This window comes from Nicotiana tabacum, chromosome 4, assembly GCF_000715075.1.
Source record: "Nicotiana tabacum cultivar K326 chromosome 4, ASM71507v2, whole genome shotgun sequence".
NCBI classification, from domain to species: domain Eukaryota; kingdom Viridiplantae; phylum Streptophyta; class Magnoliopsida; order Solanales; family Solanaceae; genus Nicotiana; species Nicotiana tabacum.
In genome coordinates, this window is record NC_134083.1 from 4,348,661 (window position 1) to 4,372,377 (window position 23,717).

General features: G+C 34.8%; 1 protein-coding gene and 1 long non-coding RNA gene across 2 annotated transcripts; both read right to left on the reverse strand.

The window, feature by feature from the left end:
• Nucleotides 1-1,378: 1,378 nt before the first annotated feature.
• Nucleotides 1,379-6,330, reverse strand: LOC107819473 (uncharacterized). Its single transcript, XM_016645572.2, has 10 exons — nt 5,687-6,330; nt 4,830-4,924; nt 4,641-4,708; nt 4,488-4,531; nt 4,185-4,262; nt 3,943-4,096; nt 3,325-3,477; nt 2,604-2,714; nt 2,141-2,206; nt 1,379-1,853 (listed from the first exon to the last, which is right to left on the reverse strand). The coding sequence occupies exons 1-10, from the start codon at nt 5,989-5,991 to the stop codon at nt 1,755-1,757; spliced, it is 1,173 nt and encodes a 390-aa protein (XP_016501058.2). The 5' UTR covers nt 5,992-6,330; the 3' UTR covers nt 1,379-1,754.
• Nucleotides 6,331-20,538: 14,208 nt separating this feature from the next.
• LOC142180178 (uncharacterized) lies at nt 20,539-22,550 on the reverse strand. The gene is made up of 2 exons (XR_012708334.1): nt 22,405-22,550; nt 20,539-20,879 (listed from the first exon to the last, which is right to left on the reverse strand). It is a non-coding gene; the product is annotated as an uncharacterized LOC142180178 (long non-coding RNA).
• Between the last annotated feature and the right edge of the window lie 1,167 nt (nt 22,551-23,717).

Consider the following 23,717-nt stretch of genomic DNA (forward strand, 5'->3'; position numbering starts at 1 on the left):
TGTTTCTTACATCCTAATCGATTTCTGCATGTTACTTTTTTAAAAACTTTGAAAAAGAAAATACGTTTAATAATTGCGTAGTAATATTTTCTGAAAAAAAAAAAGAAAGAATAGTGAACAACTTTTATATTTTCGAGTCCTTTGAAATTTGTACAAGGATGGAGCTGTCAATCCGTGCAGATAATTCTGATCAGGACATTATCTTTAAATCGTATAAATTATATTCAAATGAAATCTTGGGTTGACCCCTCATAAAAAAACATGAAAGTACGGAGTATATAATTCAGAAAAAAGATGACGCAACTGTACTTTGATTTTTTAGTCCTTATACAATCTTAGTGCAGGTATGTACGAGTGTCCAAGATACAATTGTATTTAGCTAAGTAAATTGTTTTAATGTTTCGTAGCATTTTCAACTGGCATGAGTATATACTCTATAGCGTCTGCAAATAAAATTTGATAAGGAACAAAATATTTTCTATAAGAGCAATATCAATTCACTTGTATCATATTGGCGACTCATTTACATAGTCGAACAAATAGAAATTTCCTCATAGTGGCAATGTATTTACATACTTGAACAAATAGAAATTTATGGAGCACAAAATTGTTACAAAGAAATTATATTTATAAATAAAAAAAAAAACCATTAGCAAGAAAAAAAATTCTTTTCTTTCATCACTAGGGGTTAAAATGGAAAAAGTTTAAAGTTGAGGATCCGATTGGCAATTTTCCACATTTCCTTCTTTTTGTCAATTTTCGCTTGTCCTGGAAAAATGGCCTAAGATGAAATCCTGCCTCTAATCAAAGTTTGAGCCCGTGGAGAATAAGGGGTGCTACTATTGATTTTTCTTGCCCTGTTGACAAAACTTCAAGTTTAACCAGTGTTGAACCTCGCTTGCCCAATGGGCATCACTTTTGACTTTGACCTTACGAGTGGGGCAAGCAGAGTTCAAAAATCAAGATCATGCATTTCAAGGTCTATTAGCTGTAATTCCTGAAAATTAACCTGAGGTTTGGTATGGCAAAATGCCATATATTCTTCTTTTCTGGTCTCTCGAGGTATTCTGATTTAGATCGTCAATTACTTTGGAGTCATAGTCAAGAATTTGAAATTTGGTGTAAAAGACGGGTTACGAGTATAAATTGTAGAAGGAATAACTGATAACAGTATATTTGAAACAAAACTTCACAAGAGATGCACACAATCTTCAATACTAAGCTCAACACATAATGTTGCACTCCCCACAGTTTATAATCTCCAGTCTCCAACAAAACTTAGAAACATCTCTTCACAATTATCACTGTTGTGCAACTTGAAATATGTTGATTAAAAAAATAATAATAATAATAATAATAATAAAGAACAAAAAGAAGCTTGAAAGAAAGAAGACACTCAACTCCATTACAAACAGACAACAGCATTCCACTATATTTCATCTGGCTGTTTCCAGTTTACAAGGTGAAAAGAAGATCCCAACCATCCTGCCTAACAATTTGCCCAATAAAACCAACCTAAAACACAATTTTGTGGTACCAAGCAAAAAAATATGGCACTTTTACAACAATGCTGGCCTTTTAAATCAACAGCGGGAAGCATTAGCTTCACGACACAAATCAAAAGGTTGATCAGATAAACTAAAACAAATAAATAATTAAGGCATCACAAATATGGCCCATGTAAATATTGCAAGATGACCAGAACAAAAATCATCTTAAGATGTACAAACAGTACTGAAGAGTGGCTCATGCTTTCATTGTTCCACTTCTAATGCAGAAGAAATCCACTCTGATGCAGCAGTGTGAACGTCTGTTTCCACATGCATCACAAGAGAGACCGGAGTGACTGCCACCTGAAGAGTACAAAAAGACCGAACTAGTCATGAGCATCTGAAGAACAGTGCTTCTATTGCGGTCGATTCAATAGTATAAACTGGTTTTAAGAAAATAAGGTAAGCTCAAACACTCCATATGTAATGTCAACAAGGGCAGAGAACAAAAAGACACTCCAAATATAACTCTTTGACAATGAGTTCTCAAATCTTTAAGTAGGCTAAAAAACGTTCCACTTTGAAACAGAATACCCGAAGTGCCATGTAGGAAAATAGATAGTACTCAAGAATTGCGGAAACAGACTTACAAATCCATTTTCAAGAGCTCTAAAATCTAAATCCTCGTCTTCTTCTTCCTGCTTCTTGTCAAGCAACTGCAGTGCAAATAACCAAAAAAGTCGATGAGAGAAGAAATTAAACCCAGTTGATATAAAGCTTAATAAGGGCGGGGTTGGGTGGGTTTTTTTTTTTTTTTTTGGAGGGGGCAGAGATGAGAAGGGCTAGCAGAAGGAATGGTGGTGCACTCGGCCGTAACCACATTATGCAGCATTTCAACACATCAGCAGAAGAATTATACTATATCATCAAAATAGTATTCCATTTATTAACACAGCTCAGATACATCACATCTCTCCACCTTTCTTTTGATAGAGATTACAATGTCACAATTTGCAGTTTCGCTTGGAAATTTAACTGGCCCTTTGTACTCAATACTCATAGAGGAAAGCAGCTAGATACTATGTTGTGGGAGAAAGGAAAAAGCACACTTACCTCCAGTCTGAAGTACTTGACTTTCCTATCGGGATCAGATTTCCCTGCTACACCAACAGATTCAACGACCTCTATATTCTTTCTCTGTGTAGCTAATTTGCGAGCAGCACCCTGAGAAAAAATAAGAAGGCAAAGGTTTGATGATGTCCAAGAGAGGAGGAAAGACATGAGGAAGGGGGCAACCAAAGACAAGTAGGGACATCACCACTTCATTTTCCAAATGCATGTCACAGTTTTCAAACAATTACTGCACATTATTGTCTTCATAAATACGATGAGGCATCTAAAACTACCTCAGATACTACTTAGCGAACCTGAAACTGCAAAATGAATCAACTTTCTAGTAACCATCCTTTCAGTTGAGCACTTGAACTTCTAGATTTATTATTCTTTCTGTGTTTAGTTATATAATTTTTTCCTTTTTTTGGGTGGACAAGTTGTTATACAGTATACAGTGGGATTGAGGCATAGTTGATTGATTGATACTGATACACTTATTCATGATAACTTCAACTCTTTAAAAGTTTCTTTTACATAAAGGACAGGGGACAATTTAATTCTTAATCTCTAACTGTAACATCACCACTTTGCAACAAAGGAGCTCTATTCTCCAAAAGATTCATAGCATCACTCTGTGATGAACTTGCTTTCACCATAATGCAATTATTATGCTATTACATGACATGAAGCAACAATTATGTTAGAAACAGTGTCTACTCACTGCCGCAGAAGCATCTCGACCTAGTTGAGCAAGCTGCATCCCAAGGCTTTGCTGATTTGGAAGAAAACGCCCAGCAGCAAGATTTCTGGTAGATGAACTAGCTTGCCAGCAAAGCTTAGAGCTCCAGAGACTTTGCTTGGTCAATTTGAATCCCTGTCAAACAAAGGCGCTGAAATGACATCTGTTTTTTATGCAAGCAAGAAGAATATGGTCTGTATACATAAAGGCAGGCCCTGATTTCAACAATAGGTGGATTGGAGAAAAAATGGAAATGTGCTTTTGCCTTTGGCACCCAACACAAATAAACACACGTTAATCTTTCATGTTTATACCGGTTATAAGGGCATTATTTATCTCTAATGCAATGGTCAGACAACCAAATCATAAATCAAATTCATTTTCTTAACAATTTAAAAGAATCGGGTTCGATTTCATTTTTCTTCCTGGAAACTGGAGTGGGTGCAAGAACTGTTTTGGGGCTTAGCAAGAGAAGCATGACCATAGTCATCATGGAACCCTGACCCACCATAGACATTGACACATAGGTTTTGTGATATATTACTCATTTCTTTCTTTCCCCATGGAGGCGCAGTTGAGATGGAGAGATATATAACATACCTTGTTTGTCAGAGGAGATTTCGGAAGTCCGATATGCAACAAGCAACATTTGGGAAAAGCTCCCTTTTCAATATCTCTGATGGCTGCACTTATCAACGGTAGACAAACACTCACGGCATCCTTGAAATCACTTTCTTGACTTTCATCATTCCTCCTAAAGTAGATTATTGAAGATGCTATTAATTTAAGACGAGAAGACTGATCGAAGTTTCAGTCATGTACTGTACGAGAAGGGTAAATACCAGTCAAGTGATACCGATATGGATGGCACGCCATTAAACAATGCCTCCCTTGCACCAGCTACGACACCTGAGTAAAACCTGGACAGTGAAGTAATAGATATAGATAGTCACAAATTCTTAAGGACATAAAAGCAAAAGAAATACATGTGACAGAAACCTTCTGTCCACGAGCTGAAAAACTTAGTAACCAAATAATTTTAAGCAATACATGTGTGCTGAGTTATAGTTTACAATGGCAAAGATTCTGGAAGGTTCAGCTTATGAAGCCAAAAGGAATGCCAACCAAAAAGAAACAGTACTTACATATGATGGCCACAACTTGAGCCCCTGTTGATTCCACTTATAACCTAAACATCCATGGGGAAAGAAAATAGAGTAGACTCAGCAGGTTAGCAATACCAAATCGAAATATCCTTTTCAAAGCAATGATATAGTTGAAAGGGTGCAAAAGAATACCAGGACCGGCTTCGACCAGGAAAACAGTGCCCCAGACAAGGCTAATGACACACAATCTACGGGAGTCCCTGAAAGCAGATTAAATCCAAGAAGCATAACAATGTTAAGCTGAATTCTAATATACAAACTGTTCAACAAAGTCAAGGTACTATGTTTCACAATAATCCTACAGCAATTATATGTTCATACCAGATACTTCATAAGCAGTAGCACCATGAACCTCTGTCGGCGTAACTGCAACGGTTTCTTTAAGAGTAACAGAGTGACCCGCCACCGATTTATCTCTACAATAACAGACATGATTTAATTTTAACCACAAAACAAAAAATTCTTCAAAGTCATTCAAAATCTCGGATGTGTTGCTTTTTAGCTCAACCTAAAAGGCACTCAAAAAAAAAGGCACTTACTAAGCTTACTGAAGGGTTCACATTCAAACGTCAACACAAGATTAGTTGAATTCACACGAAAGAACTTCAAAATTAACAACACTAAAACCATAACAACAACTATGCCTTAGTCACAAACAAGTTGGGTTCGGCCAATTTATTTCTACAATAGCAGATATCAATTAATCACCAAAAGAAAAATCTTCAGAATCATTCACAATGTGTTGCTTTTAGCTAAAACAAAATGGAACTCACAAAGCCGACCTCAAGGGTCCACATTCAAACTTCAAAACAAAATTAGCTGAAAACACATTACAAATTTCAAAATCAACGACACTAAAATCATACATGGAACTTAATTTTTCTTTCTCTTTTTCCTATTAAGAGTTGGGATTGGCGTTATGTGGGTATGTAAAACTAATGTAGCAGAACAACTTGTACCAATGTTAAAAAGATACTTCCTCCGTTTAGAAACAATTTAACTATAAACTTCTCAAAACTTTTATAGTCACAAATGTTATGTCATGATTAATATCACAAGTTTCAAAAATCCTTCATTTCTTTTTTAAACTCCGTTGAGCAAATTATGTCATATAAAATAAAATGGAGGGAGTATATACAAGAAATAGTATAAATGAAGGGAGATTATAGAAAACTCACGATTGGGGAGCGCAGACGTTAACATTACAGAGGCCTTGACGAACAAGAGCATCAACAAGACACGTCAGCCCAGGAGATTCGATCCCATCAGCGTTTGTAACCAATACAACGGGCTTTTTGCCGTCGGTGTCAGCTGCATCACCGGAAACGGAGTCGGAAGAAGAAGGCTGAGCCGCAGGCTCATCGTTATTATTGGGCTTCGATTGCTGATCTTGGGCCACACCTTTTCTGTTGAGAAGAACTTCCTGAAGATTGGATACCAAACCCGGTGGCAAAAAATTGTTCTTCACCGCAGAAGTCGTCATTTTTTTTTCTTCTATAGATGAGATGATGATTACAAGGAAATGAAAAGGGAGAAAAAGAGAAGCGGTTTTTTTGTTGAGCTACAGGAATGGGGAAATTTCAAAACCCTAGAGAGCAGTTTTCAACAATGGATATACCTGTCCCCAACGGCGTTGTTTAGAGAGAGAAAGGAGAGAGAGAGAGAGAGAGAGAGAATATGGGTTTGTTTCGGCAATGGGGTACCGTGAGGAAGGAAAGTACTGAAGGAACAGTGATGAAATTGACGCCTATAAAAACTAACAGCAATTCTCATTCTCATCGAAACAGGTTAGCTACACGAACTAATTAAAAGCCAAAGGTACAACTACTATACATCTTTTTGCTTGAAAATTAAGAGTCGTTTCAACGTAAGAAATTTTTCATTTTTTTCCAAAATAAATTCACTTTTTTTTATCAGTGTTTAGTCATTTTAATTTTTACTTGAAGATAAATTTTAGAATTTTTCAAAAATTTAAAAAACTCCAAAAAGTTAGTTTTTAAAATTTTCACTCAAATCACTCATAAAACTTCAAAAATAACCCAAAATTATATTCATATCCAAACATAACCCTAATTTTCAAATATCATTTTCACTTGAAAAATTTTTTTATTTTTTTTAAAATTTTACCATTCTTATGTCCAAACGCCCACTAAATTCAATAATTTACATATTGTATATTTATTTATTTATTTTGGTAACTAACTTAATTTTATTAATCACCAAAGCTAGCTCCAGATTCATAGCTAAGCCAACAAAGCTAGCTATCTTAATAGGAAAAACAAACATAGCAAATTACCTACTCCCTACTTTGACCATATTAAAAGACATAAGACTGAGCTTTGATCCTGGGGTGCCCGAACACAGCAAATATAAGTTATTTCCTTTGCAATGCTTCCATATTGCCTACTCCTTTGTTCAAATATTCGTAAGTTCCTCTCAATCCAAATATGATGAATAGCCTCTGCATAGACGAGTTTGAAGATTAGTGCTTGTTGGGATTTTTCTCTTGAACACTTTATGATCCATTGATTGTACTCACTCCAACCTCTTGTAGCAGGCTCTTGTAACTGTATCCAATGCCATACTTTTGTCCATACATCTCTTGCATATCTATAGTGCACAAATATGTGTGGGGGAGAATGTAGCACCCCGAAAAATTTCGAAGTACTTAAACGCTATTAAGAAAGTTGATGTGTGCTAATTATATTATTTTGTATGCAAACGATGACTATTAATATGATGGATATTAATTGAATATGATAATAAGTGTACGAGACATATTATAAGTGATGTGGGGTCTAAGGATAGCCCTAAGTCCAAGTCAAGTTGGAAATCACATGATAGACTAAAGTTCCAAATGAGTACGCACAAGACCAAACTTTTGACGAGCATATCAACATATATATAAGGATTTATGTGATGTAAAACCTATCAAATGAAAGATTTTTGAATCTAGTTTCTAGCGATTTAAACCATTTATCATTTGGACATTCCTACAAGAAGTTATGACCAAATTACCAAAGGCTGGCAGAGGAGTCTGCGGATGCGAAGCATCCGGAGCCGCGTCCGAAAGAAAGACTGGCAGTGAAGTGCTGCCATAGCATCCAGATCCTTATCCGAGCTTTGAAGAGGAGTGAACTGGGGATGTGAAGCATCCGAGGCCGCGTCCGAAACCCAGAAATTCGGGCCTATGAATACAAGGTCGGGGGATGAGAGTATTTTGAGTATTTGGAGGTTAGTGTTCTTGAGGTGAAGGGGCAATTTTGAGTTCAAATCAAGTCCAATCAACTAAGGTAAGTTGTTAATGATGTCTTGGGTTGATTATTACTCAATATACATGAGTTCTAACATCATTCTTGCATCCAAATGCTAGATTTCATCATCAAATCCTTAAAAACACCAAAATCACCAAAAGTTGTGATTTTTCAAGATTGATCTACTAGAGGTAATTCTAATGCTTCAAACTCATTTATTATGAGTAGTTAGAAGTATTTGAAGCATTTGTTATAAGCTTTAATGGTTGAAAGATTGGATTATAAAACTCTAGTTCATGGCATGAATAGTACTTTTGAGAAAATAAGAGAGAAGATGAATGGTAATCTTGGCGATGAAATTTATAAATACAATAAACCTATGGAATTATTTATTAGCAAAAGATGGAAGTGATCAACTAAGTAATCACTCGAATTGTATATTTTGCAAGTGTTGATTATGGAAGACGATGAATAGTAACTTGGTGGCAATGGACAATTAATGCAGTATCATTAATGACTTCGAATGGATATTAAAACATAAGAATGAAGTTGAATGATCTAGCATGTAAAACTATTTAACGATTTGAGTTGTTGGAGGCTTGTAGTCAACTTATGAGCCATATATGGATATTAATCAATATCTTAGGTCATATTCTAATGTAATTAGGATATCTAATTGTAGATATCGACTTGTTGGTGATGTTGAGCATTTTAATCAACATTGGAATGATGGGGGAGGATTGAAAGCTTGTGAATGTTAATAAAGCAAAAGCGAGGTAAGTTGATTAAAACTTACTCTACTTGAGGGACTTTCTCTAAAAGCATGTTTCGAGTTAATACTTAAATTGTTTGCAAATGTGCTTTCGTATTTCTGGGGACAAACAAATACGGATGTCTCCATATATTTAAATATTATGTTGCATATGTAGTGTCATTCTGTATTATAAAAATTTATTTTAAATCTTGTTGGCAAAATGACACTCAAGCTAAATGTTATAAGTTTTCATCAAAATTTACATATTGACAAGAGTATATATATTTGAGTGCTAAAAATAAGTTTTCATGTAAAGTATTTCTTTTGGAAATTGATGAGCAGAATAACACTTGTGGTGTCTTTTAAAAATTGATGTTAAATTGCTAAAGGCTTTAGCACGTAAAAGGTTATTTATTTAAACTTTGTTCAAATGATTTAGATTTTCTGTAAATGCTATGATTTGATAAAAATAGATCATTTGAGGCTACTATGCTATGAATCTATTTTTGAAGTATCAAATATTTTGGGAGTTACTTGTATTCACCGAGATTGGCTTCGGATATATCGTATTCGTTTTCATGAAACTACACGTGCCGGTGTAGGCGTAGATGGCCACTTTGTGGTATAGACTACGACACAGTGCTCTCCTCGAGAGGGTACTATTTTGTGTTATTATTAGCATGGCTGAGTCGATTCGTACGGCACTACGATGAGATGACTTGAGCAAGTAAGGTATATGACACTTGCCGCTAGGTACATAACCTAGTTGACCTTCTTATGTCGGTGACGGTATAGTACTCCAAGTGAAAGGTAAGGATGATTTTCTTATGTTTAGGCCTAAGGAGCCGAAAGTGATTTCAATGACTTAAAGCAAATGGAATAATTTTGTATGATTTTATCATTGATGTAAATATTTTAAAAGTTTATATTGTGGGTTAAATTTTACTTGGTTGTTATTTAAAATAATAAGGGTCATGAATTGATAAAATTTCTTATCGTTTTATATCAAATATTGGTACATTATTTTTATAAAATTTGTCCCGAGAACTTAAGTTAGAGAGAGTCTATGACACTTATTGAATACCGATGTGGTGTACTCGACCCTTAAGGGCCCCCCTCCAGGGCTCTGCTTACTTTACATGTTTCAGGATATGTATAATACGTGGCATGCGATCAGGGTGTCATGCTATGATGACTCTCTTTTTGAGGTATTATGAAGCACCACTTTTATTTCGTGGTAGCTATCATGTTCTTTCTTATTTTATTTTGTTGGAATTACTCCAACTGTTGGTTCTATTCTTTGGTATAGAGGCTCCATAGATAGTTATGAAAGGTTGTAGTAACGGGGTTGTACACGACATACATGAAAGTATATTTATTTTACTTAGTCTCATTGTTATTATCATGAAAAATATCATGTGTGACTTTGAATTGGAAATTATTTTATCATTTAACTTGAAAATATATATGATTTTCAAGGAGTTTTCGCAATTAAATTCATTTTCATGCATATGATTTGTGTGCATCACATGGTTTGGTTCGCTTAGGTCGGGTAGTATATCGGGTGCCGATCACGTGATTTTAGGTTGTGACAGTTTCTTCCCACTCTTGGCATAAAGCACATTATGTATTCACATATATACCCGATTTGCTTAGCCTATCAGTTGTTAGTAGTCTTCCATGCATCAATAGCCACATTGTGAACTTTTCTTTTGGTCGTGTAGCATTGTTAAACATGATGCTTTTCCTTCAACCCTTGCATAGTCACCAAGCAGTTGAAAGTATGTGTGTCTGATTAGGCTCTTCTTAGGTGTCTGTGCAAGTATGATATTCTTTAGGGAACCTCTAGCTTCAAAGATCTTCCTAACCATCCAGCAAGCCTGTTGAGGGGTCAGGGTAATGTTGAATTGCTGATTTTTTATGTAGTAGGTATGGATCCATCTGATCCATAGCTTATCTTCCTTGTGAGCCAAATCCCAGCATACTTTAGCTATAACAACTTTGTTCCAGATTTGCAGATTTATAAGGTTCAGCCCCCCTCTAGCTTTAGGTAGACATACCTTATCCCGGGCTAGTAGAGCTTTCTTTGTGATCACATTGGTACTGACCACACATACGATCTGCATATACCTTCAATGACCTTGATCACCTTGGCAGGAATAATGAAAAGTTGAGCCCAGAAAGCTTGTATTCCAAATAAAACACTTTGGACTAGTTGGACTCTGTCAGCATATGAGAGTTTCCTTGCAGTCCATGATGTTATTTTTTATGTCATCTTGTCTATCAAAGGTTGACGTTGCATGATACTCAATTTCTTTGTAGATAGAGAAACTCCCAAATATTTGAAAGGTAGGTCTCCTGTGGTGAAACCTAAGTGTTGTAAGATCTGTTATTGCACTATTATTGATACTCCTCCAAAATACACTGCACTCTTACTTTGGTTAGCCTGTAACCCATATACTTTTGCAAACTGCAGGAATTTATGAGCTATTGCATCTACTAATTTCACATCCCCTCTAGCAAATAGCAAGAGGTCATCCGCAAAACATAAGTGAGTGATCTTGAGACTTGAACACTTGGGGTGATAGTTGTACTCCTTGTTTGCCTTAATATCATGTAAGCTTCTACTCAAATGATATATTACAATTGCAAAAAGGAAAGGTGACATTGGATCACCTTGTCTAAGGCCCTTGGTAGCATTGAATGGAACTGAATATTCTCCATTAACTATGACAAAATAGTTCACAGTCTGTATGCATTCTATAACCCATGATATGTACAACTTAGGAAATCCTAGTTCTTCCATAACCTACTTCAAGTAGGGCCACTCCACAGAATCACAGGCCTTATGAAGATCTATCTTAATCATACATCTAGGGAGGTGTATTTCCTAGAATAGACTTTGACCAATTCATGTGCTAAAATGACATTATCAGATATCTTCCTACCATGTATAAAGCCAACCTGTGCTTCACTAATTACAGTAGAGATAACAGCTTGAATTCTAGCAGCCAGAATTTTTGAAATAAGCTTATAAAGCACTGTGCAACATGCAATTGGCCTAAACTCTTTAACTGTTTTAGGTTTGCCAGTCTTGGGCACTAAGTTGATAGCTATACAATTGATTGCTCTGTATAGCTTCCCAGTGGCAAAGAAATCCATAACAGCTGTTGTAACTTCACGGTGCATGATCTTCCATGCCTTCTTGAAAATTTAATATGCATTGAATCCATCTACACCGGGGGTTCTGTCATCACCAATTGACATTAGTCCATCATAAACTTCTTGTTCAGTAACATCTTGACATAGCATAATCCTCTGTTGTTGTGACAATACTGGTCCTTTCTGCATTATTTCCTTTTCTATTGTTGGTAGGCTGTGAGTTGCAGATCCCATCAAAGATTTATAAAAGCTCGTTATTTCATTGGTGATATCTTCAGGTTTAGATAATTTGTCTCCAGTAAGAGAAGTAAGCTCAATTATTTGTTTCCTCTGTTGCCTTTCCTTTATAATTGCTGCAAAATACTTTGAATTTGAGTCTCCTAGCTTGATCTACTTTGCTCTAGCTATTTGTTTCAAAGCACCTTCCTCCATCAAATCCCATTTCTCTAGGTTTTATATTAGTTGTCTCTCTTTCACTAATAAATCATCTGTATATTGTGTAGAGAATTGCCCATGTATGACACTAAGTTCTGCTCTTGCTCTTTCTATCTTCTGCTTAATGAACTTGAATTCCTCATTATTAAGCTTCCTTAGCATAGGTCTGAGTGCCTTCAAATTTAACCAGATATTTTGCATTATCCTGCTGCTGAATCTATGGCCTCATCCCTGCTTTACAACATATAAGAAATCTTCATGATCTGCTCATACGTTGAAGAATTTAAAAGGTGCTTTCCCAGTTCACTTTTTGATTGTTAACTTCATGCGCATAGGAGAGTGGTATGAGATATAAGGCAGTCTATACTTAATACAAATGTGTCCCCCATTTCATCATCCAATCATAGTTTCCAAACATTCTGTCAATTTACTCCATATCATGTCAGGTCCAGATTGATTATTGGACCATGTATAATACTCCCCTTCCCAAGTCAATTCATTGAGATCTAGTGTTTGAACACAATTTGTATAATCTCTAGTCACTGTTGCATTAAATGGATTTCCATAAAGTCTGTCCTGTGAGTATAAAACTGTGTTGAAATCTCCTCCAATAAGCCATGGTTTGGTAATCCCCTGTGCAATCTCCTCCAGTTGTTCCCACAGATGTTTCCTCTTTTCTACAGTATTGTATCCATACGCAACTGTCAATAAGCAATCAATATCATCAGCAATCCCTTTAACTGAACAATGAATTAGTTGTGCTTCTGCTCTCAGCAAAGTAATTGTATAGTAACTTGAATCCCATAGCCACCATATTCTTCCATTAATAGTATAGTTATAATTATGAAGAGTCTCTCAGCCAAGGGCAATATGACCACATACCTTACTTGCATTATGTGCTTTCACCCTTGTTTCTACTATGCCTGCTAGTCTAATATTATTAATTTTCTGGTAGTTCTTCAATTCTTTCTGCTTATACCACTTGTTCACACTCCTGATATTCCATAAAAGCCAAGTCATTAATTGGTATGGTTAACCCCTCCCCTATCACGAGGCAGTGAAAGGCTTGCACTATGACCTCTTTTAGCCAACAAAACCTCAGTTCTACTTGTGGAAGTTGGTAGCATAGAAAAATTTGTCAGGTTCATTTCTGGACTGGCCTTCTTTGTCTTTACCCTTTTGCACTGACTCTTGCCTTACTAAGGTATTTGCTCCTTAGATTAAACAATTATTTTGTGCTAACATTTGGTCACTGCTTTGACTGTGATGTTTCATATTAGGAGCCTGAGCTTGTTCTTCATTATCAACCTCTGCATTCACCACAAGACCCTTGGTTCTCAATTCATAGGTAACCTTTCTGACCTCTCTTCTTCTTCTAGGTTGTTCTACTTGTTATGGTTTAGGGACCTATTGGTTAGCACATGTGTGTCCGATAGTTTGACACTTGTTACAGTATACTGGTTTCCATTCATACATCAATTGCTATTGAAATTTCTTGCCTCTTGGATCTATGGTGGTGACTTTTGTTGGTAGAGTTTTAGTCACATTAGCTTCTATCAACATTCTTGCATACGATATTCGTGTTTGCTTTGTAGTGTATTCATCTGCAAACAATGACTTCCCAATTGCACTAGCTATTTTGCTTAAGGACTCACTTCCCCAACAGCTCATTGGCAGTTTAGGTAAGACAACCCATAAGGGAATTTATGTGAGAAACTCCTTGCTCACATCAAAATCAGTCGTCCAAGGCTTCAAGGTGATTGGTCTATTACTAATAGTGTGAGGGCCATCATAGAAGATTTTATGCATATCCTCCATTTACTGAAATTTGATAACATAATACCCCTCATCATGCAAAAATAATTCCGGTTCTGCAACATCCAACTAGTGTTGAGCAATGTATCTCTTCATTGCATTGTACCCTGGATTACTTCCAATGATGTAGGTTCTTCTTCTTCAACATCTTGCAATTCCAATTGAATAACTGCATGTCCATCCACATTTTGAAGAGGAATGTATCGCAATGCCATTCCATGAGTTGCGACCATGTTCTGTTGGAAAAGACTTGCCCATGGTTTGGGTCCTGTAACAACAATAGGTTCCGTTGTTTCATTAGCCTTCCCCTGGGGGTTCTCACTACCAATCGTGCCCAAATAGGTACTGAGCTTTTCAATTTTGCTCAAATTGTCCGCCTCATGAGTGCTTTCTCGATTTGGGTCCTCACTGTTCCTCCTCTCTAAATTAGGGTTGTCAATGGTTACTGTTCCATTGCTTTCCCCATTAGATTTGCCCTTACTTAGCTGAGTCAATTGACAATTTAAAGGTGAGCCACTGAGATTGAGCTTCTTACTTACCCCAGAATCTCTCGAAGAGGAACCAATTTCCACTATCGATTGCATCTCCGGTGTCACCATTGCATGTTCCTGTGTTGAATTCATCTTTCCTGTTTGCGTCTTAGAGCTTATTGTACTTCCAAAAGCTATAACAGGTGTTCGTTCTGGTCTTCCTCGTCCACGACTTCTCCCTTTCCCCATGGCGGCCACGCTGGCATACGTTTATCTAACGTGCGCTGAGAACATGAGAGAGAAGAGAGCATTTGTGTATCTAACCAGAAATGCGCAGTGGAAAAAATAATAAAATGCATGCCCCGAATTGCATTAAAATTTTTATTGGGTTTATAGTTGATATCAAAAGAAGTTCGAAACTTTACCGATTAAGATAAATCGTTAACGTGGAAAGTATTACAATTTTGGACAAAATTAAACATTTCTTATTTAATTAATATTCAATTTAGAAATTGAATAATATTTTTAATTCATAGGATTGTGCGCATGAAACACGTCATATTTTGAACAGTACTGAGAATCTCATTTTTATGATTGTAGCCTAGTTTATAATTTTAACGTTATAAACAAATATCTTCAGTAGGAGAACAAGTAATTTTACTTCTTTGAAATTAAATAAATAAGACATTGCTAGAAGGTTGGCAGCTAGCATAATTTTAATATAACATATTGTCTAAACACATTTAATAATATGCCACCATCAAGTACGACTTTTGGAGATTTTATTATTTTTATGTCCTTTTTAGTGATGTGTTATTGGTATGTTATTAGGGGCAATTACGACAAAATTGAGCATAATAAAGTGATTTCTTTATGACTTAACTGAATTAATGCAGATCAATAGTTCATTTACAAGTTATCATTTTTTTGAAAATTATGATGTAAAAATTTTAAATTATAATATTACTTACATATAAGGCACTCGTCGAATAAGATAGAAATATCGCATACGTATATTTATATATCGTTTTAATACAATGAGATTGATAAATTTAATAGCGATCGATTCCGAAATAAGAAAATCATAAAGTAGAATAAGAATCGAATTGCTAACTGAATCAATTCAATGTATCACTATATAAATTCATAACGGAGAACTCTTGATGTGCTTTTGTAGATTCAAGTAACCGTGTCTCATTTCTTGAATTATAAAGTTTTGAAAATTCAATGAATAAAATCTGTTAGTTAATTCATTTGTGAGTATATTTTATAATACGTAAAATTCAAGTGGGCGGCAATGAATTTTGAAATTGACGACGTGCCTGACACGCAGTAACAAAGAGCGTGAATCGGTGCCGAAGAATAATATCATAAACAGACAATGTATAAAGTATTTGCAACGTGGCCTCCAGTAATTGCTTTGTTTTTATAGGGCCCCACTTTTGGATGAATGATGCTAATAAAGACTTCAATAATATACTGTAAATGAGATAACTTCAGATGGGGACTTTCTTAATTAATCAACAACAAAAACAGTACAATATGTTTATGATACAACTCCCTACTTTATTTCTTGCTTGCTACTAATTACCCGGTCAAATAATGTTAATTTGACCCGTAAAGTTGTTATGAGTATGATCTTTTTAAATAAGGAATGCTAAATTGACGCCTGTATTTCACTTCAACGCATATAAACTTATGTTTTAACGTATAGTTTAGTACGCATACTAAATTATTTAGAAATTATAATTCAAAGATTATAATTTTTGTACTAATTTATCTCACATAAGAGGTAAGATAAAATAATCTCAAGTATGATGGAATAAGATGGGATATCAAAGATTAAGTTTGGGATTAAAATAATATTATGTTTGATTGACGGTATAATTTATTCCAAAATATATAAATTTATACTGTCAATAAAATAAAATATTATTTTAATCTCATACCTTATCTCTGCTTATTTTCGCATACCAAATGACCCCTAAATGCCTATGATCATTGAGAGCGGGGAAAAATAAAAGGAGCTTTTAACCGTAAAATATGCCCCTCAATTACTTTTCTTCTTCCAATTATTTCTATGAATAATTTGAATATGAAAAAGTGAAATGGTTTGTTAGTTAAAAATTAAATATGGGAAAAGAAAATAGTATATGTTATAAATATAACTCAAAATAACAATATTGAACAAGGAAAAATAAGCTAAGAGATATAGAGAGAAAGAGAGGAAGAGAGATTCTTATTTCTTCTTCAATTGTGTGTTTTTCCTATCTATTACAAGGCCTTTATATAGGCATGAAAAGTGAATAAAAATATGTCATTGAATATGTCATTAAGCATAGAAATATGTCATTGAATATGTCATTAAGCATTTGAAAAGATCATGGAGGAAGAGTAGACATCCAACATAATTTGATTTCTCTTATAACACTCCCCCTTGGATGTCCATAGATAATGTGCCTCGCTAAAACCTTATTAGGAAAAAAATCCTATTGAAAAAAAAATCATAGTGAAGGAAAAAGAGTACACATATTTAGAAATACGCCTTTTGGTTTCCTCGTTAAAAACCTTGCAAGAAAAATCCAGCGGGACAAAACCTTGTAAGGGAAAAAGAGTACAACGCATATTAACTCCCCCTGATGAGAGCATCAATTCACATCCTTGAGCTTTCGCATCCCAATCTTGTACACTAGTTTCTTGAAGGTTGACGTCGGTAGAGATTTGGTGAACAAATCAGCCATATTATCACTTGAACGGATCTGTTGCACATTGATATCACCATTCTTTTGAAGATCATGTGTGTAAAATAACTTTGGTGAAATGTGCTTTGTCTTATCTCCTTTTTTGAATCCTCCTTTCAATTGGGCTATGCATGCTGCATTGTCTTCATACAAAATTGTGGGTAATTTATCACACTTCAAACCACACTTGTCTCGAATAAGGTGTATTATAGACCTCAACCATACACATTCTCGACTTGCTTCATGAATAACAATTATCTCAGTATGATTAGATGAAGTAGCCACTATTGATTTCTTAGTCGATCGCCAAGATATGGCAGTGCCTCCATATGTAAACACATAGCCTGTTTGAGATCGAGCCTTGTGTGGGACAGATAAATACCCAGCATCGGCATAACCAACAAGATCGGGACTGCAATCATTGCCATAAAATAACCTCATATCGATAGTCCCTTTTAGATACCGTAATATGTGTTTGATTCTATTCCAATGTCTCATTGTAGGAGCAGAGCTATATCTTGCTAAGACATTAACTGAAAAAGTTATGTCAGGCCTTGTAGTATTAGCAAGATACATAAGTGCACCAACTGCACTAAGATATGGTACTTCAGGACCAAGAAGTTCTTCATTCTTTTCTTGAGGTCGGAACGGGTCCTTATTCACATCAAGTGATCGAATAATCATCGGAGTACTTAATGGATGTGCTTCATCCATGTAAAACTGTTTCAATACCTTTTCTATGTAGGCAGATTGATGAACAAAAGTCCCGTTTGCCGAATGTTCAATTTGCAAACCAAGACATAATTTTGTTTTTCTAAGATCTTTCATCTCAAATTCCTTCTTTAAATAATCAATTGCCTTTTGGAGTTCTGTAGGAGTTCCAATAAGGTTTATGTCATCAACATATACAGCAAGTACAACAAACGCTGATGTTGTTTTCTTTATAAAAACACATGGATAAATGATATCATTTATATAACCTTCCTTTAATAAATACTCATTAAGGCGGTTATACCACATTCTACCTGATTGCTTTAGACCATACAAAGATCTTTGCAGTTTGATTGAAAATATTTCCCGGGACTACGAATTATGTGCATCAGGCATTTTAAATCCCTGGGGAATTTTCATGTATATCTCATTATCAAGTGAGCCGTAAAGGTAGGCTGTAACCACATCCATTAAATACATGTCAAGCTTTTCATGGACAGCAAAACTAATGAGATAACGAAACATTATAGCATCCATAACAGGAGAATATGTCTCTTCATAATCGATACCAGGCCTTTGTGAAAATCCTTGTGCAACAAGGCGTGCCTTATATCTTTGTACCTCATTTTTCTCATTCCTTTTACGTACAAAAACCCATTTATAGCCAACAGGCTTAACACCATTTGGTGTTTGGACTACAGACCCAAAAACTTCACGTTTCGCAAGTGAAGTTAATTCTGTCTGGATAGCATCTTCCCATTCTGGCCAATCATTTCTCTGTCTATATTCACCAACAGATTTTGGTTAAAGATCCTCATCTTGTTGCATTATTTCAATAGCAACATTATAAGCAAAAACGTTATCGATAATAATATTATTTCGGCTCCATCTTTTTCCCGTTAAGACATAACTTATTGAGACCTCTTCATTCTTATCATTTTCAGGTACCTGAACCTCCCTTGAGGTTTTATCATTTGTTATGTCTTTGTGCTCTTCTTGAGTCACTACCTCCGTATTATGATCACTTTGATCATTTGCTCCTTTTCTTTTTCGAGGATTTTTATCCTTAGAACCGATAGGTCTACCACGTTTCAAGCGTGGTTTAAAATTATTTGCTTTAATTAATTGTCCTACCGGGATATCCACTCGAATTGGAGCATTAGCAGCTAGAATATGTGACTTAGTCACCCTTGGTAGGTCAGTGAATGCATCTGGCAGTTGATTTGCAATATTTTGCAAATGAATTATCTTTTGAACCTCTTGTTCACATTAATTTGTTCGAGGATCTAAATGAGATATTGATAATACATTCCAATCTATCTCCTTTCTCAGCTGCTTATTTTCTCCCCCTAATATTATGTATACTGATTCATCAAAATGACAATCAGAAAATCTTGCTGTAAATAAATCTCCAGTCATAGACTCCAGATATTTTATAATAGAAGGAGATTCATACCCAACATATAATCCCAATCTTCTTTGGGGACCCATCTTTGTGCATTGTGGTGGAGCAATTGGAATATATATCGCACAACCAAAGATTCTAAGATGAAAAATATTTGGCTCCTGACCAAAAGCCAATTGCAATGGGGAGACTTTATGATAACTTGTGGGCCTTATCCGCACAAGTGCTGCTGCATGTAAAATAGCATGACCCCATATTGAAATGGGAAATTTTGTTCTCATAAGCATTGGTCTAGCAATTAATTGGAGGCGTTTGATCAATGATTCCGCTAGACCATTTTGTGTATGAACATGAGCAACCGGATACTCAATTGTTATCCCAGTTGATATACAATAATCATTAAAGGCTTGGGACGTAAACTCACCAGCATTATCAAGACGAATTATCTTAATTGCATAATCTGGAAATTGTGCTCTTAGCTTTATTATTTGAGCCAATAATCTCGCAAGTGCCATATTGCGAGTTGATAGTAAGCACACATGTGACCATCTTGTAGATGTATCTACCAAAACCATATAATATCTGAATGGTCCACATGAAGGGTGAATGGGCCCACATATATCACCCTCTATACGTTCTAGAAATGTAGGGGATTTCATCCTAACTTTAATAGCTGATGGTCTAATAATTAATTTTCCTTGAGAACATGCAGCATAAGAGAATTCTTTAAATTGAAGAATCTTATGGTTCTTCATTGAATGTCCATGTGAATTCTCAATTATTTTACGCATCATAGTAGAACCAGGATGACCCAACCGGTTATGCCAAATAATAAAATTATCTTGATTAGTAAACTTTTTATTTACTATGGCATGCGTTTCAATCTTGCTAATACTTGTGTAGTATAAGCCGGAGGAAAGAGCGGGTAACATTTCAAGCACATATTTCTTACCAGACATTATTGTAGTAATATAAAGATATTCAATCTTTTCCTCATTTGTAGTCTCAATATGGTAGCCATTTTGGCGAATATCTTTGAAACTTAATAAGTTTCTTTGAGATTTACTACAATATAGTACTTCATCAATAGCCAAATTTGTTCTTCCTGGTAGTAATAAATTGGCTCTTCCAGAACCTTCAATTAATTTTGTACTACCGGATATTGTATTAACATTGGCTTCTTTCATTACCAAATAAGAGAAATATCTCTTATCTCTTAAAATAGTATGTGTTGTAGCACTATCCAGAAGACATATATCATCTTTATTAATCTTGAGTCCAACTGAAGACCGAAAAATTTTCATATTCTTCATTAAAAAAAAATCAAAAAGTACATTATAAGAAATACGAAAGACAAACAAAATATATATTAAAAAATACTTTAGGAATGTAGAAACTAACAACACAGATACATTAGGAAAATACACTTAAGAAAAATAAACTAGTTGCAAACATAACAAAATGACAACTTTTATTATAGCTTCATTCCCAGTAAGATGATTAGTTCTTCAGTCAATATCCTCAAAGAAGTCTCCAGCTTCTAAATGAGTAATATTTGCTAGGCCTCCAAAATCATCATCTTTATATGCAAGATGTGCCTCAGAATCATATTTGTTTGAGGGACCTGCTTCATCATCATTATTTTGAAAGGTCAAGTGTGCCTCCACATTATTTTCTTTCTTTATAAGGGAGGCTTGATAAAGTTTGACAAAATAATCTGGCGTACGACAAATGCGTGCCCAATGACCTTTTATACCACATCGGTGACACATATTAAATTTACCTTTTGAAGGATTAATTTGAGAACCCTTATTGTTCTCCTGTTTACTTCCACCATAATGACGATAATTGTTTCGTCCCCTGCCACGTCCACATCTACGACTATGTCCACGACCACGGTAATTATTTTATTTTCTTTCAGACTTATCATATGTTGCTACAGCATTCACTTCCGGGAATGGTGCTGACCCAGTGGGACGGGTTTCATGATTTTTCATTAATAGAGTATTATTCTGCTCTACCACAAGTAGGCATGTGATTAACTCAGAATATTTCTTAAAACCCTTTTCACGGTATTGCTGTTGTAGCACCACATTTGAAGCGTGAAAAGTAGAAAATATTTTTTCTAATAAGTCCTCATTTGTGATAGTGTCTCCACATAATTTTAATAGAGAACTTACTTTAAAGATAGCCGAATTATACTCATTTACGATTTTAAAGTCTTGCAACCTTAAATGTATCCATTCATACCGAGCTTTCGGTAATACCGTAAGTTTTAGGAGGTCATATCGATCCTTCAAATTAATCCATAACTCAAGTGGATCTTTTGCAGTTAAATATTCAGTTTTTAACCCTTCATGTAGATGATGACGAAGGAAAATCATGGCCTTCGCTTTATCCTGATTTGATGCTTCATTTTCTTGTATAATAGTATTTCCAAGATCTTTAGCGTCAAGGTGAATTTCAGCATCAAGGACCCATGATAAATAATTCTTCCCGGTAATGTCTAGTGCCACAAATTCAAGCTTTGACAAGTTTGACATATTAAAACTAATCACAAAAGTAAATGGGTTAGAACAAATAAAAATAATTTTCAATGAAAATATACTTGTAAAAATAAATCAGACAACTAATTAAGAAGTTGATCACTTCAAACATGTAGTATAAAAAGTAACATATAATATATATGTCAAATAAATAAGAATTATGGAGTATATGAATAAACACAAAGAGATATATTTAGTATGGTAAAAGAAAAGCAATTTATTATAAACGTAAATTTGAGGAATAACCATATACGGCGATAAGAGTGAATGTATTCAAATATTACTTTCCACCAATTGTAAAGTAATTTAAACTAGTACGTACAATAATTACTTTGTCACCTTGGTTATCACTATTTTATTTTTGTAGAATGTCTTGAAGATAAGTTTTGCTCTACGCAAGTCCACACATATTTATTAATTTTTTTTGTTAGTTTAACGCACTTAAGATCTATATCTTATATTTTCTTTAACAATAAGCAAGGTAAGAGAACTTCAGTAACATGATCAACTAAAATAAATGCTTAACAGTATATGAATTTGTTAATAAATAGCATATTGGTGCATATATATTACCATAAACTAAAAGAATATATAGTGATATACCTGAAGGAGAATCGAACACAATTAGGATCTGATTGTAAAAATGAAGGTGACAATCGTGTTGATAACGTGTTATAAATATAATTCAAAATAACAATATCGAACAAGGAAAAACAGGCTAAGAGATATAGAGAGAAAGAGAGGAAGAGAGATTCTTATTTCTTCTTCAATTGTGTGTTTTTCCTATCTATTACAAGGCCTTTATATAGGCATGAAAAGTGAATAAAAATATGACATTGAATATGTCATTAAGCATAGAAATATGTCATTGAATATGTCATTAAACATTTGAGAAGATCAAAGAGGAAGAGTAGACATCTAACATAATTTGATTTCTCTTGTAACAGTATAGTCTTTTAAGAGGATAAAGTATTGTTTTGGACAAGAAAAGAAAGTGATCAGCTGGAAAAGGAATCTAAGCATCAAAATGAAGTGGATTGAAGAAAAAAATAGAATAAAGTAGTCTAATACATTTATCCCTTTAGCTGTTTCGTATACGACTCAACAACTTTTTTTGTACATGTATTCTAATCGTGGAGTTCACAAATGCACTTTAACGTTATCTGCAATTGTGAAAATGAATCTATTAGAAAGGAAAGTTTTTACTTATATACCTTTATTTAATAAATCATGATTGCAACATCGATTTAATGCGATGATGGAATATGAAGAGTGACAAACTAACTGTGTTTGAGTGAGTAAAATCCGTTCAATCACGTGAATCAGATTAACCCATAAGGAAAAGGATTTTTCCAACAAGAATTACCTTAAATATTCACTAACTCGAAGTTTTAATTAAAAAAACTACTAGTACTCAATAATTTTTATTTTTTTAATCATTTCTGGCCAATTAGCAAGTACCCATTTGGCAGAGAATCGGAGAAATTAAAAAACAACCACCTGCTTGGATTTTCTCAAACGTTCCAATTGAGTGGCAAAATATTCCCAGATGGAGAGCCAGGGGGGAGCTAATTTGAAAAAAGGGTTCAATTGAATCTCATTCGTTGAAAAAATTATACTGCGTAAATAGAATAACGAGTTAGTTATATATAAACTATTGAATCTCTTTAACATTAGGAAAGATTCAAGTAAAGTGGCAAAGGGGTTCCAAAGACTGTTTCAGGTTACATGTGTGAATTTTTCGAATCCCTTGTATAAAATCTTGGCTCCGCAACTACTGAGAGCTACACTGTCACGATCCAAGCTCATAGCATTCCGATGTAATATTCGCCTAAAGTGACATGTGCATGCCTTCTTCAGAAGTTTGTCAGCCTAGAAGTCTGCCCAGTCGCACTCGACTTGCTCTCGTATCAGAG